The sequence below is a fragment of the Eurosta solidaginis genome, chromosome 1, assembly GCF_040869045.1.
Source record: "Eurosta solidaginis isolate ZX-2024a chromosome 1, ASM4086904v1, whole genome shotgun sequence".
NCBI lineage: Eukaryota > Metazoa > Arthropoda > Insecta > Diptera > Tephritidae > Eurosta > Eurosta solidaginis.
This window is the reverse complement of record NC_090319.1, coordinates 70908619-70925388: the sequence shown is the minus strand read 5'-3', so window position 1 is coordinate 70925388 and position 16770 is coordinate 70908619. Positions and strand designations below refer to the sequence as shown.

At 39.8% G+C, this 16770-nt stretch overlaps 1 protein-coding gene across 13 annotated transcripts in view; it reads right to left on the bottom strand.

Annotated features, from left to right (window-relative positions):
- LpR1 (Lipophorin receptor 1) overlaps window positions 1-16770 on the bottom strand; it is a 1438611-nt gene that overhangs the window by 593153 nt on the left and 828688 nt on the right. For 3 of the 13 annotated variants that reach the window (XM_067758149.1, XM_067758154.1, XM_067758169.1), the window contains exon 2: window positions 8959-9733. The exons of 9 other annotated variants lie outside the window; for them this stretch is intronic. In XM_067758149.1, the coding sequence (XP_067614250.1) occupies window positions 8959-9082 (124 nt within the window). In that variant the 5' untranslated portion in view covers window positions 9083-9733. The remainder of the gene's footprint in view (window positions 1-8958; window positions 9734-16770) is intronic. One more of the 13 variants, XM_067758164.1, reaches the window with a different exon arrangement.

Sequence of the window (16770 nt, the reverse complement as noted above, 5' to 3'; positions counted from 1 at the left end):
AATTCTGTTCTTATACTCAAGTTAAATCATACCTTGTACATTTAAACGTGCAATTTTTGTATGTTTAGGGAGAAGAAAGGAAATACTAGAATCTAAAACCGAAGTCGGAACGAAAAAAGCACGGCGTTTTATCGATTTGCCATTGAAATGTTAACATGTTAACGGTTTGTTAGCGATAAGTTGTCAGTTTGTTATCGGCGTATTATGGGCGTGATATATATTTTTTATCGACGAGTTAGCGGTGTGTTATCGACGAGGTACACGCGACTTATCGATTTGTAATCAAATGGTTGTTATTTCTATCGATAACAAAGGTTCTCAATGAGATACCAATTATTTATTGACGAGTTATCGTTTCATTATTGAAAAGTTATCTATTATCTATGAAAAATGTTAACGAAAAGTTATCCAAACTTACGGAAAATGTGTCGATTCGCCATCGAAGAGTTATCAATTTTTTCTGAAAAGCTATTGATATACTATTGATAAAATTATCGATTATTTGTCGAAAATTTATTGAAAAGAAATCGAAAATTTTTCGGGTCATACAATTATATGTATTTGACTATTATCATCTATAACTTCGGCAGCACCGAAACCGGATGACGTGCTATCAATTTTTATCGAAGTGCTTAGAGTTTCTTATCGATGAATTGATAGTTTGCTTTTGACGCATAACAGACATGTTATCCATTTCTTATCGTTGTATTACATGTATGCTATCGACGGGCTGCAAACGAGTTATCGATTTGTTGTTAAATTTTTATATCGATAACAAATGTTTCAATGAGTTACCGATTCTTTATCGACGAGTTATACACAGGTTTGTAGAAAAATTGTCTATTTTTTATTGAAAAGCTATCGACTATTTTTCGAAAAGATAGCACAAAGTTTTCGATTTTTAATCGACAAGTATCAATTTGGTATCAAAAAATTAATTAAAGTTATCGATTGCTTATTGACAGGCTATCGATTATTATTAACTACAAAAAATTATATATATATTTCTTTTCGAAAAAGTTTCGATTCGTTAACGATGGTTGCCTTGTGTTATCGATTTCCTGTCGAAAAGTTATCTATTTGTTACCAAAAATTATTGAGTTTTCATCAAAAGTAATCGGATTGATATCGAAAAATTATAGATTTTTCAGCACGGTGTTACCAGTTCGTTATCGGAGTAAGGTCGGTTTATTATTAAGTAGATATCGATAAAACGTTGTGCCTGGCCGTTGGCCTTATGCCACTCTACATTAGATTAAGGTTCAAGGGCCTAGAATATACCCGCCGAAGGAATGTCTGCCATAATGGGCTACTAAAGTACCCAATGATTCAAGGGTTGTGTAGCGCAAGCCTTTCAAGTGTGCCGGTGCAACCAGCTACCCTATTGTCAACCTCACTTTCACATGACGAATCCTGTTTTTTTAGCAGGTGAGGCCCTGCTAACCCAAAGTTTCTCATGGAACTAGATAGGGAGGAGCGAGATGACCTAGAAGGTTCAATATGGTCATAATTAATCGTTCCCGGGATGGTCGACTTATATCTTAATGGTTTTTGTTATCCGGCCATCGACATCGATAATCCTCACCAAAACTTTAGGGGAATCGTCTTCATCGCTACAACAATAACAAGAAAACCAGTTTAGCCATCTTCTGGCAAAGCATGACTGATAACCCTTCTTGTCGATAACTGGCGAAAACTGGGGTGCTCATAGAGCACAAGTGTTCATTTACCTGATAAAATAAAATTCGCGGAACGCTCGCTCTACTCTGCTACCAATTCGGGTATTGATCGACTTGTTCTATTTGCCATTCGTACGCCAGGATCTGAACAGTGTACCATTTACATTTTTTTTTGCAGTATTCAACTTCTACGATAAGAGCCGAGAAGAATTTTCTTTCTAATATTCCCAGTAACATTTTGTCTTCTCTTGATGCCGTACATTATTCTCAGCCATTCATTAGGGCAGATGCGAAGAAAGATTTAATGGATGTAATTTAATGACTGTCGGCAGAGAACTGTAAATACTTTCAAAAGAGAGATGCCCACAGAAGCTTCGTGGAGCATCGGATACTTATTCGGCGTTCACCTACCCGTCGTGTGGGTGTAGCGACTGAGATTCAGCAGAGCAAGCAGTGAAGTTTTCGCTTGTACTTGACCTGACCTGCTATGAAAATTCTCGCTCTCTGAGGGAGCGTGAAATTGTGCATTTTTTATAATATTGGCCATAGATGCCATCATGCTCAAAACCAAATTTGGGCATTTCAGAATAACATGTTAAAGGTTTGGTTTATGATTTTCACCGAAAATTTGCTCAAAATTGTCCACTGGAATATCAAAAAACTCGAATTGATTTCAAGATTGCAAACCTGAAGAAAAAAATAACTCTTTTTCACACGTGGATAATTTATCAGTTACAACACCGTTCATCGCAGGGTTGCACACGAAACGGGTTTTGGTAGCAACTTTCGATTGGTAAAAAAGTCAGCTTCTTAGTCTTCGCATTGATGTAAATGGATGCATAGAGGCCGTGTTTTTTGGAGCGTTGTGATATTCCATTTTTAACAGCTGAGATAAATTGTAGGTATACGTATAGGTTAACGCAACATGTTTAATTAAAAGCCTTTTGCGGACGACAAAGCAGATACTTCACCAAGTGGCCTAATTTCGTAATCTCTTATACGTTTTTTGCGTTTCGAAAAAAATGCTGAAAATCCTCTTACCTGAACAGTCGGCTGTAATCGATTTTTATTATAAATATGTCCGCTCTTGACGATTTTTTCCGACAAACATCTATGCCCAATACGTAAGCTTGTGGTAAAATTTGATGTTGCTAGCTGTTAAAATGAGGCAGAAATGGGGCAGAAATGGCGAACACCCTCTTACTGAAAAATCGATTGTATGGGAGGTAGATGCTATAGTGGTCCGATCCGGTCGATTCCAACAAATGTCAAAACCCCCATCAAAATATGCCGGCTTACCAAATTTCATCAAAATATCTCATAAATTTAGGAACTAGTTTGCGTTCAAACAAACGGACAGATTGACGGACGGACGGACGGACGGACATACGGACTTGGCTAAATCAACTTAGCTCGTCCCCTGATCACTTTGGTATACTTATTGGTGGGTCTAACGGAAACATATACATAAAAAATGATTTGGAGCCTTGCAAATGAAAAAAAATCGATTTCGACCAAAGCAAGTCCCAAAAACAAAAAACAAAAATTTTTTTCAACTGTTAATGCCAACTTTTTTATCGCACAATTTTAAGCGGGATAGGAACTATGAGACAAATTCGTTTTCATCGTCAACACTTTTGCACGTTTCTGAAGAAACCCTTAAAAAAAACACTCCTCAAAACCCAAAAAAATATATATATTTTTTTTTTTTCAAAAAACTGTTATCGCCAAAGTTTTTAGCGGACAAGTTTGAATCGGACAGGGTATACATTCAAATTTAAAAATCAAATGAAAATTTTTAAGTAGGTCATGAAGAAAACCTTAAAAATCAAAGAAAAAAGGTTAAAAAACTCAAATTTTGCAGACACGAAAATTATTTTGGGGATGCTTAGTGGAACTTTTTTTCCTGAGCCCAAAACCTATCGAAAAATCGATGGCGCGATATGGGTTAACTTTCGTCCATGCAAATTAACCCAGCTTAATGTACGTAAACGTTTTGGACGCACCAAAGTGAAAAAAGGGGCTAGCCATTCATTGTAATCTTATGGCGGTGCCAGAGCAACAAAGCTAAGCAACGCAATCGAAATATATTATTTCATATTTTTTCGCTTATCTACCACAAAAAATTTCAACAAAACTTTGCCTTTCTTATAAATTTGAACAATTGTTTATCGGCTTACTTGCTGATTTATTTGAAAATAATGAAACCGAACGGTATTCTTGGAGTTTTTTTTTGAGTATTTTAGGCAACTCTATAGCCTTCTGATATTTCAAGACCCATTCCTGGAAAAGAATTGAGTGAGAATGAATTTTTCGTGTCAGGTCATCAGTGCTTCAAGCAGGAAACATCTCACGCGTGAATTCCATGCTCAAATTTTGTTCATAATTCTTCTCTAACACACATACTACTACAAAACAGGTTTCCTGTGTATTTGGAGCTCTGCGGGTACTGTTTCAAAACGAAGCCATCGTAAAAAATATAACATTTCATAGCACAAACTGTCTGCGGACATAAAATAGCGAAGGTATTACGGTATGTCTTTAATAAAAAGACAAAAGTGCAAGATCTTGATTAAATTCATAAAACATAAAACAACAAAAAATTTTAATTTCTTTAATTTGCAGCGCAGGCGCTAGGTTAGGTTAGGTTAGGTGGTAGATGCCCTGATAAGGATAGCTCACTTGGACAACACGAATGTCCGTTGTGATCCACATACACCAAAAATAACGGTGACTTACATCTAGCTGCTTGAGAATCGTTGGGTAGCACTGATAAAGCTCCGAATGTTACCGATATCAACTTTGGATAAATCCTCGGGAGATCCAAGTGAGTCGCGACCGAAGTACTTTCGCCTAGTTCTGGCAAAAGCTGGGCAATCAAGCATAAAGTGATTTGGGTATTCCACCTCATCACCCTCCATACAGCTGCAGCAGGATGGAGTTTCCAGTATATTGAGACGTACCGCATAGATACCCTTGGGACAGTGCCCTGCCAAAACCCCAATGACCATTGATAGGTGAGCCTTGGTGAACCCAATTATTTCAGCAGACCTCCTGCCATCCACTTTCGGCCAGAAAGATCTTGCTACCCTGCAAGACGTGGTATCCGCCCAACGTTTGCTGAGCTGACTCCAGGCCCAAAGATGGCCAGCGGGATCCCGAAATCACTACAGCCATCTTCATCCGGTTCAGTTGTACCGATGCGGGCCAAGAGATCCGCTTGACAGTTACCCGGAATATCAATATGGCCCGGGACTCAGATAATCTTAATTTTAAAATAATTCGATACAATCGCAAGCGAGATCAGGCACTCCCAGACCACCCTCGAGCGCACGGTAGTTGAGCTCAAGGCCTTGATAGCCGCTTTGCTTTCAGAGTAGATGTTAAATTCCCTAACCGTAGTAGCACTGGATAGCATTCCTTCCACCGCCACCTTCTTCAGCCAACTTAAACTTGCGGCTTACATTTAGCTCTTGACAAAAGACCCCCCCCCCCCCCCCCACCAATCTTTCCATCCAGCTTCGACCCATCCGTGAGCAAGTTAACCTGTCCCATGCCCCAGATAATTCCTCTTCCACATTCCTCTCTCGGTGGAATGACTGGGGTGGAGGTTGTATAGGGAGCAGTTATCGGCATACAATAGTCCGTTCTGTCCGGGATAAAGTCGTAACTGGTAAGAAGGCTAGAGTGTCCGCGGTCATAAAGCCCATATCCCATATCACGAAGCCTGACCAACGACCTTGCCGCGGCCGCCTTTCCCGCAATATCTACTGGGTATATGTTCAGCATGACGTTCAGTGCCAAGGTGATGTTCTGAGAGCGCCACTGGTACCTATCAGCGCCGTACGTTGCACGGACATTAACATTTTGGAGGTGCTCGCCGTGTCCAGTGCTTTCCACCAGACCAGCCCCCCATATAGCAGAATCGGCTTGACCACCATCTCATAAAGGCAGTGTACTACTCCTGGCGAGAGTCCCCATCTCTTTCCGATAGCCCCTCTGCAGCATTAGAAGGCAATGGCGGCCTTCCTGGCCCGATCTTCCACATTGGGGCTACAGGACAGTTTCTTGTCCAAAACAATCCCCAAATATTTAACCCTATCAGAAAGTACCAACGGTACCCCTCCAATCGAGGGAGTTCTGAAATCGGCCATCTTATATCTCCTTGTAAAAAGAACAAATTCCGTTTTTCACGGGTTGACCGCCAATCCACATGATTCAGCCCACCTAGCGACGGTATCCAGGAAGCCCTGCAGAATATGGCGCAGGGTGCCCAGAAATTTACGTCTGACTAGGATAGCGAGGTCATCTGCATAGACAACCACCCAACAACCATTGGCTTCCAGCTCCACAAGAAGCTCCTTGACTACCACAACCCAGAGGAGGGGAGATAGGACAGCCCCCTGTGGCGTGCCCCCGCACACCTTCCTCTTAATTATGGCCCCTCCCCACTCCGCTGCGACAATTCTGCCGCATAGAAGTTTGCTAATAAATTCAACCAGAGCCGCCTCGACTCCAAAACCCACCAGAGCTCTTTCGATTGCCCCCGGTAGGATATTGTTAAAAGCCCCCTCGATGTCTAGAAAGGCACCCAGAGCATACTCTTTGTGTTCTAGGGACCCCTCTATTTGCTTTACAATCGAATGGAGAGCCATTTCCGTCGATCTGCCCTTGCAGTACGTATGCTGTGAAGCCGACAGTAACCCCCGAGGCATCCTCTTCCATAGGTACAGGTCAATCAAGTGCTCAAACGTCTTAAGAAGAAACGACGAGAGACTGATTGGCCTGAAATCCTTAGGTGATACATGAGAGCTTCTGCCGGCTTTCGGAATGAAAATAACCCTAACCGTGTGCCAAGACTTCGGGATATAGTTAAGCCTGAGGCAGTTAGTGTAAATGATAGCCAACCAGCGGCAGGAAATCCCCAAAGACTTTTGAAGTTGCGCAGGAATGATTCCGTACGGGCCCGGATACTTGCAGGGCTTGAACGACCCTATAGCCCAGATTATTTGACTTTCCCGTATTGGAATGGCAGGCACTTTTGCATGGCCAACGTCCGCAGACCATGCAGGCGAAAATGCCTGCGCAACTGGGACATCGACAAAATGATTATCGGTTAAAAGCTTTAGGGACTCCTCGCTACTCATCGACCAGTCCCCACCATCATCACTCAGATACCCCAGATGAGCGGGATTCCTAGAGAGTATTTTTCTAAGCCTCTCGGATTCATTGCAGTCTTCTACGTTTTCGCAGAAGCTTCGCCAAGCATCTCGCTTGACTATCCTTATTTCATATTTATAAATCACCAGACTCACCTTATAGAGCTCCCCGTCCGAGGGTAATTTACACCTCCTGGCTCTTTTGAAGAGCCGGCGACTGGACGCTCTTAGGTCGTCGGTAATCCGGCCACCAGGGCGGCTTGCCCTTCCCCCTCTAAGTTTTCAATGAGCAGGACAGTTGAAAGGCGCTATTGCTTGCCGAGGTGAAGTTGTCCACCAGAACGTCTATCTCAGATTCGTACAGGTCTGAACTAACGATAGGCGCCGCAGGCAATAGCTCTTCCAGCTTCCTACAATACAAGTCCCAGTTAGTACTTTTAGGGTTCCTAAAAGATATTTTACAGGGACGTTCTTCGTTCACCGAGAACTGAATATATCTGTGATCAGAGAATGAGTGCTCGTTGAGAACCCTCCAGCCAGATATCCGACCTTCCAGTTCTCTTCTAACAAGGGTGAGGTCCAGAACCTCCTCCCTTACCGCAGTAATAAAACTCGGGTCATTCCCCCTATTACATATACAATGCCTCTCATCTACAATAAAAGTAAATAAAGATTCACCTCTAGTATTGGTATCCGAGCTTGCGCATGCGCTATAAATGCATTAAATTATATTGCTTGAAACACACAAAATCACGCTTAATGCCGAAATCTACTTAACTTAAAATTATTACAAAGAACTTTCAATTAACACTAAATAACCTTAATCCTTAAGCTATAACGTAAACGATTAAAAGAACAATATATTGCTTAACACCTACATACATAATTAAATAAATAAATGTAAGGTGCGATAACCTCCGAAGAGATCTAAGGCCGAGCTTCTCTTCCAATTTGGGTCATGCTCGACATGATTTTCCCTACAAATTGGCCGGACGGGACATACATGTTTTATGCCGACTCCGAATGGCATCTGCAAGGCAGATGTGTTTTCACTGAGAGCTTTTCATAGCAGAAATACACCCGGAGCGCTTGCCAAACACTGCCGAGGGGCGACCCCGCTTAGAAAAATTTTCTTCTAATTCAAAAACCTTAGTTCTAAAATTTTGATGTTGCTTTGCCCAGGGTGTGAAACCAGGGCATACACTCAGAGAAAAACACCGTTCTAAAATCCAGCACCAACGGACTCAATTCAAGCTCTTCATGTTCTTACTTTTTTGTTCTTGAAAAACGAACGACCTGTTCTTAAAGCAACAACCTTGTTCTTGAACTGACACCATTTTCTTTAAAAGAGAACGGCTTGTCTTAAATTATGAACAAATGGTCTATTAATGAGAACGAATGTTCTTAAATTAAGTACAAGAAAAATGAAACGGTACAATTCGTATGCACTACAAAGTTAAATACAACATTTGGCACGAGCTGCCAAGCAGTTGTAGTGGCACAGCGGCTATGATGTTGTGACTGATATCGTGTGGCGCGAGTACCAATTCCAAAGACCGTGGTTAGGTTCGAAGTCGCTCTGGAGTAAGTGAGCGAGGGACAATCCCTCCGCAAGGAGCTACTCCTGAAAATTTTTGAGCAGTCTGCCAGATCTTGAGGCAAAAACCCCGGATCTTTCCGAAAAGGACAACACGTTGATTTCCTTAAGTACATACAAACAAAACCTTTCCTAAATACTATTTTTTTGAATAGAAAAATCAAGCTTTTTAAAGTAAGAACACCGGCGTACACCGGCGCACCTCACACGCCGCCGCCGCCGGTATATAATAGAGCCTATGCCGCCGCCGCCGATAACGTGATCGGTGTAAACCTCTACTCTACGTCTAAGAAATATGTTTTCCCCAAAAGCCTCAAAGATTTCATGAATTTAAGGATTTCATTCGATAATTTATGTATGTGCCAGTCAAGTTTATATTTCCTCTCTACCTGTGGGGATTATTTACGCAATACAATCATAATTGAAGCACCCTTTACTTCACGTTAAAAATATCAATTTCTTTTTCCTAGCTATCAATTATAAGTTAAATAAAATTTGCTTGTAAATATTTATTTTCACTTACCATTAGCTTTTGTTGTTGTTTCAATCAGCGATGCACCTACAGAGATGATGTTGTGAAGTGAGGTATATTGCAGTATACCATTAATAAAAAACATCCACCACAAGCTAAAGCTTATTAAGCCCATGATTTCCTTGTATCGAAACAATCAAATAAAAAATAACAACAATAAGGACTATTGACGTTTACAGCTTTACAAGTTGAGGAACTGCAGTTGTTTTTACAATAGCACGTTTATATTTGTTGTTGTGCTGCACTTTTTGTCAACAGTTTTTTATTTGCATTTGTAAAACTCAATGCTTGACTTGCCACAGTAGGCTTAAGTGGTAATAAATTTATAGCACATGTCAGGAAAAGTTTATTGTTTAAATATAAAATAAAAGTCAGCGATGTGACTTTGTATTTTAAATGCAATTTTTTTTTGCTTTTGTTTTATTTGACACTAATGCAATAACGTTTATTTGCTTGATTCTGAACGCGCCTGCAAATATGCAATGTTTTATGGCTGTTTGCTTTCGATTTTTTGATGTTGGTTTTTTGTTAAATTATTAACACTGCACTTTACACTAATTTAGATTTTCACTTTGTTACTTTTTTAACATCGATAGAATGCAGTAGCGCCAAAAGGTATGCAATGATTTAAAATTGCATGAAAAAACAAACTGTTTGTTTATATTTTTGCACTGAAAATTGTAATTCTACTTTCATATGTTTTCTTTTTAATTTTGTTATTAATCAAAACAGTGCAAATATCTGGATTGCGTTATATTTTTTAGTGCTGTCATAAAAATAGTTTTATTAACAACTTTGTGCAACAACAATTTAGCAACAGAGTAATCATATTATTTTTCTGAAAGCTGGCATTGCATAAATAGCACAGGCGAAACAAAGTTTTACCCAGAAACGATCCTATACTTATCGAAAGACCTTCCGTACGTTAAATCTGAATATAGTGGCAGAATTCCTAAATTGGTTCAGGTTTACGAGAGGTGTATTAGGTTTCCGACATTTTCTCCAAATGTTTCACATATTTGAAGTCTACTTTTAGGCACGTTAGTTACTTAATAGCTGCAGGCAGGCGGATTTAGCTATGCACGCATACTCGAAATGAAATTTATTTAGCTAATAAAAACTGCTACACAATTCTAAACACCAAAATAAGAAATTCCGCCTGAAAGTATGCTACGCATATTGCCCGTTATTATTAGGCCTCGATGCACTGCGTCCATTATTAAGCTCTATTGTGCTTGATGTTTTAGTCTGTTCCTATGTGTGAAGGCTCTTAATTACCTCTTTAGGCTCTATCCTGTGCCTCAGGAAGAAACTATAAAAGTCACGCCACCTAGATGGGAGAGAAGCTAACATGAGTACGGTTACTACTACCAGCTTCCTGAGTAGAGAAACTCCACGGGGAAGGTCCCCCTAACACTTCGGTGGGTCGTCGCACTGGACGAAATCCTACAAGAGCTCAATGAAGTATAGTTGCATACGCAGATGACGTCTTGATCGTTTCATCAGGCTCTTTACCTACGACCTTAGGGGTAATACTTGAGGAAGCACTTCAAAGGCATCACGTCTTTGGCAGACAAAACCGGTTTTAAAGTAAGCTCCAGACGACGCTGATACTGTTTACAAACAATAACAAAATAGCACACTATTCACTTCTCTCCCTAAATGGCACTGGCGTCACATTCTGCACGAGGGTCAGGTATCTCGGTGTCGAGATAGACAGCAAGCTTAGCTGGAAACTAATAACGAACCTTGGATCAAAAGGTATAACATAGGCTGCCATTTGCGCAAAAGAATCGTCAGCGTCCATAATAATATATGTATTTATTGTTTGTATAGAGTACGACGAACAAGCTTCGGAGGGGTTGCAAGTGCACTACGGTCGTATCTAACTGTCGCACTAAATAAGCTCTAGCAGCAGCTACCTCTTGATCTTCACGCGTGTTAAACTGTAACAGTGGCCCCCTCATCAGATTATTACATTACTTCACTAAATTTTGATAGGTGTCATAAGCTGAAGCTTACTCCAAGAGGAGGTCTGGAAAGGGGACTGAGTGCAAAGGGAGGTCGCAATTTCACTTTACACCGATGAGTTTAAAATGGACTGCGGCGTGTGGGCTGGAATCTTCTCTGAGCAACTTAAGGTGTCGCTGTCAGTCCGAATTCGGAATTTGTACGCTCCTGTTGAAGGTGTTGGAGCATTTCCTCAAAAATCAAGCAGCGCTCATGGCGCTTAACTTCCCAATTACTTGGTCCATGGTCGTCAGCAGCGGCGAGAGCTGTCTTCAAGTCGCACCTTACTACAATTTTAAGGTTTCCTGGTAATAGGAACACTGAGGACAATGAGAAAGCAGACGAAACTGCAGAAGCAAGGACTCTGCTAAATGCTACGTAGACGGTTGGCTTGCGTCATCCCCTCATATCAATCAAAATAATCTGGTATTACTTGCACACTTGCAAGATAACTAGGTAAACTTGGCCAACCTACGATAGTAGCGGAACAGATGACCTACTCAATGTGTCATAAAAAAAAAATTGGATCACTACAGCAATTACCGGGCACTGTCCGCTTGGTCTGCTTTATGATAGGATGAGGAGCCCTTTAAACAGCATTTGCAGTAGAAACAGGGGGAAGGGGGTGGGTAGCAAATAAACGCACTACTTATAAGAATATCCAGCTCAATATATTCAAATTGTGGTTATGTAACTGCCAACAATTTGAATACAGGAACTTAGGGAAGTTGTTAAATGCTTCGAAAAAATTTCAAAAGAACCACTGACAGATGACGTGGTTTCTAAAGTGCGAATGTGTCGCCTTTTTCTTGCATTACAGCACGAAGTTTCCTCTGTCCTTATTTAAAGCGACTTTTCTTGGCACTTTATATAGTCCAGAGAAGGTAGAACGTTAAGGTCTTGTTATCGTACGTTTGTTGAGGTCTTTGTTATCTATATCATCAGAATATGTCAGCATTCTACGCTCTGATAATATTATGTACCAATACGGTTTCCTTCTGCTGCTGCAGTTATCTCCTCCAGCACTATGTTGAAGAAGTCGCAGGATAGAAAATCGCCTTGTCTGAAGCGTGATCCGATTTATAATGGCCGAAAATATCCGTACTCAAAGAAATCCTTAAAACGCTCCCATGTATGAGAGTTCCGTTGGGAGTTCCGCTGGGAGTTAGAGGTAAGGTTTTAGTGGGAAGCCCTTCAAAGAAAGAAGGGAATATTCCACTAGGAGAGTCTCCCATTGAAGCTTAAAACGTAGCGGTCAGTTCATAAAACATTTCCTCCGTCTAAAAATACTCTACAATACGCTACATAGAACCATATAGGTGATATTAAATAGGCAGAAATCGCGACAGTATTTCCGGTTTGTACGATCGCCTTCTCGTGGGTATGCGTCAGGCTAAGACTCCAGCTATTAAGAGTGATACAGCTACCAAATCTAGTAGCAGCAAGTGGCGCAGGTCCTAGAAGGCTTTTAGTATTTGCGAAGGGGACGGAGTTATTTTATAACATAGGTTCTGGTTTTTGATATGGTTTTTAAGTTTGGTCGTTCAAAAAGCTTCCGGTAAGGCTATGCGGTGGTGGGCCACCGTGGTGTGATGGTAGCGTGCTCCGCCACCGTATGCCCTGGGTTCAACTCCCGGGCAAAGCAACATCAAAATTTTAGAAATAAGATTTTTCAATTAGAAGAAATTTTTTCTAAGCGGGGTCGCCCCTCGGCAGTGTCTGGCAAGCGCTCCGATTGTATTTCTGCCATGAAAAGCTCTCAGTGAAAACTCATCTGCCTTGCAGATGCCGTTCGGAGTCGGCATAAAACATGTAGGTCCCGTCCGGCCAATTTGTAGGGAAAAATCAAGAGGAGCACGACGCAAATTGGAAGAGAAGCTCGGCCTTAGATCTCTTCGGAGGTTATCGCGCCTTACATTTATTTATTTTTTTAAGGCTATGCGGTCATTCAGTCTATGCGAAATCTATACGGCCAGTTCAACATAGCCTAACCTGGCAATTATTTCTGGGCTCAAAAGTCTATATAATTTAACTAGATTGCATTTCATTTCAAACGCTGCCAACAAAATATAGGCTAACACTGTAAATACAGGACATACGCAAAGCTAACACAGCTAGCACTGCGTACACGTAACTTTTTGGTTAAAAAGGTGGGAAAAGTCAAAAAAAAGAATAAACAGATAAATACATTAAATGCACGCAGACATACGCAAACAAAGTTGAATAGTGAACAACTGGTAGAACGTACATACGTACATACAAACACCCGTTATCTAAAACAAGCGCCAGACCATGCATGTCGCGCACAAAACAACGACAAATAACACATAGCATGCTGATGCTGGCAGACAAGCAAGTTCAATGGTAGTTGGATGAATGACGCGACACAGTATATGCATATGTCGTGAAATAACAGAATGAGCGAAATTTTTAACATAACTCTGTAAAAGTGGCGAATCAGGCGATTTTGGAGAGTTGATGAGAGTTTGAAATGTTACATGTGTACGAAGTAGATTGACGACTATCAGCGACCCCCGAAAGTATGCAACGAGAAATAAAGAATTTCTAAAAGCTCTGTTCTTTACTTGTTTGTTTTTCTTTTCGTTTTACAATTGTCAACGTCAATGACAACATAAGTACACTTCAAGTTTTTGTGATAAGTCACCAAAACCTAATTTTAGCACACTAATGAATGGCTTGTGAAAATTTGTTTACCGAAAAAATTTGATAAATGAAGAAAAAAATTCTTTAAAACTTTTATTTTTTTATCTAACACTTCAGAAAACTTGCCGGATGGCATTATTTGTTTTTGTTGCGACCACTGCACTGACTTTTGCTACAAAAACAAAGATACAAATATTGGGTAATAGACAATAACAATTACAAGGACTGTTTTTGCGGCTATAACAGCCACAACAATAAGTGTATGGCAAAATTGATTTTGGAAGACCATTTTAAATTGATTTTAAATAAAAAATTCTTTAGCAGGTTTTTTTATTAAAAACGAACCAATCCATGCCAAGTGAAAAGACAGACACCGGTGCGTATACGTAACATAAAAGGACAATTTTCATCATACAAACACACATCATCATAATTGATTGGCGTTTAACTGCCTAACCGATTTTAGCCGTTTCGTAACAATTCAGCTATACATGTTAGCTAACGCCAATGTGGAGCACTAGAGTCTCCCCTGGTCCACCTTCATGTCGATATCTCAAAAAGGCGTCCACCTATAGAACTTAGGCCCACTCCCTTTTAAAATACTCATTAGCGCCTTTCATTTGATACCCATATCGTAAAAACGCATTCTAGAGTCACCCCTGGTCCACGTTTATGGCGATATCCCGAAAAGGCGTCCACCCGTAGAACAAAGGCCCACTCCCTTTTAAAACACTTATTACACTTCTCGTTTTACACCCATATTGTACAAACGCATTCTAGAGTCAACCCAGGTCCCCTTTTATAACGATATTCCGAAATGCGTCCACCTATAGAACTTAGGCCCACTTCCTTTTAAAATACTCATTAACACCTTTCATTTGATACCCATATAGTACAAACAAATTCTATTGTCACACCTGGTCCACGTTTATGGCGATATCTCGAAAAGGCGTCCACATATAGAACTAAGGCCCACGCCCTCTTAAAATACTCATTAACACCTTTCATTTGATACTCATATCGTACAAACAAATTCTAGAGTCACCCCTGGTCCATCTTTATGGCGATATCTCGAAAAGGCGTACATCTATAGAACTTAGGCCCACGCTCTTTTAAAGTACTCATTAATACCTTTTATTTGATACCCATATAGTACAAAATAAATTCTCGAGTCAGGCCTGGTCCACCTTTATGGCGATATCCCTAAATGGCGTCCATCTATACATCTATGGCCCACTTCCTCTTAAAATACCCTTTAATACCTTCCATTTGATATACATGTCATACAAACACATTCCAGGGTTTCCCTCGGTTCATTTTCCTACATGGTTATTTTCCCTTATGTTGTCACCACAGCTCTCAACTGAGTATGTAATGTTCGGTTACACCCGAACTTAGCCTTCCTTACTTGTTTTTGTTTGATTTTTTAAATTTATTTTATTTTACAAATTTTTGTTTCAGTTTACATGGCCTAGAGCTCGGAAAAAGTTTTTATAAAAATTTACAAAATAAAGGCAGAAATAGAATAAAAGTATTTTATTTTACTTTATTTATATGTTTTACTTTACTTGTTTTAATTTTTATACTCAGTTGAGCAGAGCTCACAGAGTATATTAATTTTGATTGGATAACGGTTGGTTGTACAGGTATAAAGGAATCGAGATAGATATAGACTTCCATATATCAAAATCATCAGTAGCGAAAAACAATTTGATTGAGCCATGTCCGTCGGTCCGTCCTCCGTCTGTCCGTTAACACGATAACTTGAGTAAATTTTGAGGTATCTTGATGAAATTTGGTACGTGGGTTCCTGGGTACTCATCTCAGATCGCTATTTAAAATGAACGATATCGGACTATAACCACGCCCACTTTTTCGATATCGAAAATTTCGAAAAATCTAAAAGTGCGATAATTCGTTACCAAATACGGATTAAGCGATGAAACTTGGTAGGTGAGTTGAACTTATGACGCAGAATAGAAAACTAGTAAATTTTGGACAATGGGCGTGGCACCGCCCACTTTTAAAATAAGGTAATTTAGAAGTTTTGCAAGCTTTAATTTGGCAGTCGTTGAAGATATTACGATGAAATTTGGCAGGAAAGTTACTCCTATTACTATATGTGTGCTTAATCAAAATTAGCAAAATCGGAGAACGACCACGCCCACTTAAAAAAAAATTAAAAGTCAAATTTTAACAAAAAATTTAATACCTTTACAGTATATAAATAAATTATGTCAGCATTCAACTCCAGTAATGATATGGTGCAACAAAATACAAAAATAGAAGAAATTTTCAAAATGGGCGTGGTTCCGCCCTTTTTCATTTAATTTGTCTAGAATACTTCTAATGCCATAAGTCGGATAAAAATGTACCAATCCTTGTGAAATTTGGTAGGGGCTTAGATTCTAAGTCGATAATTATTTTCTGTGAAAAAAGGTGAAAAAGGCGTCTGTCCTTCCGCTCGGCCTTTAACACGAAAAATTGAGCAAAAATCGATATATCTTTACTAAACTCAGTTCACGTACTTATCTGAACTCACTTTGTATTGGTGTAAAAAATGTCCGAAATCCGACTATGACCACGCCCACTTTTTCGATATCGAAAATTACGAAAAATGAAAAAAATGCCATAACTATATACCAAATAAGAAAAAATGGATGAAACATGGTAGGTGTATTGGTCTATTGACGCAAAATATAACTTTAGAAAAAAACTTGGTAAAATGGGTGTGACACCTAGCATATTAAGTAGAAGAAAATGAAAAAGTTTTGCAGGGCGAAATCAAAAGCCCTTGGAATCTTGGAAGGAATACTGTTCGTGGTATTACATATATAAATAAATTAGCGGTACCCGACAGATGATGTTCTGGGTCACCCTGGTCCACATTTTGGTCGATATCTGGAAAACGCCTTCACTTATACAACTACCACCATTCCCTTTTAAAACCCTCATTAATACCTTTAATTTAATACCCATATCGTACAAACACATTCTAGAGTTACCCCTGGTCAACGTTTATGGCGATATCTCGAAAAGGCGACCACATATAAAACTAAGGCCCACTCCCTTTTAAAACACTCATTAACACCTTTTATTTGATACCCATATCGTACAACAAAATTCTAG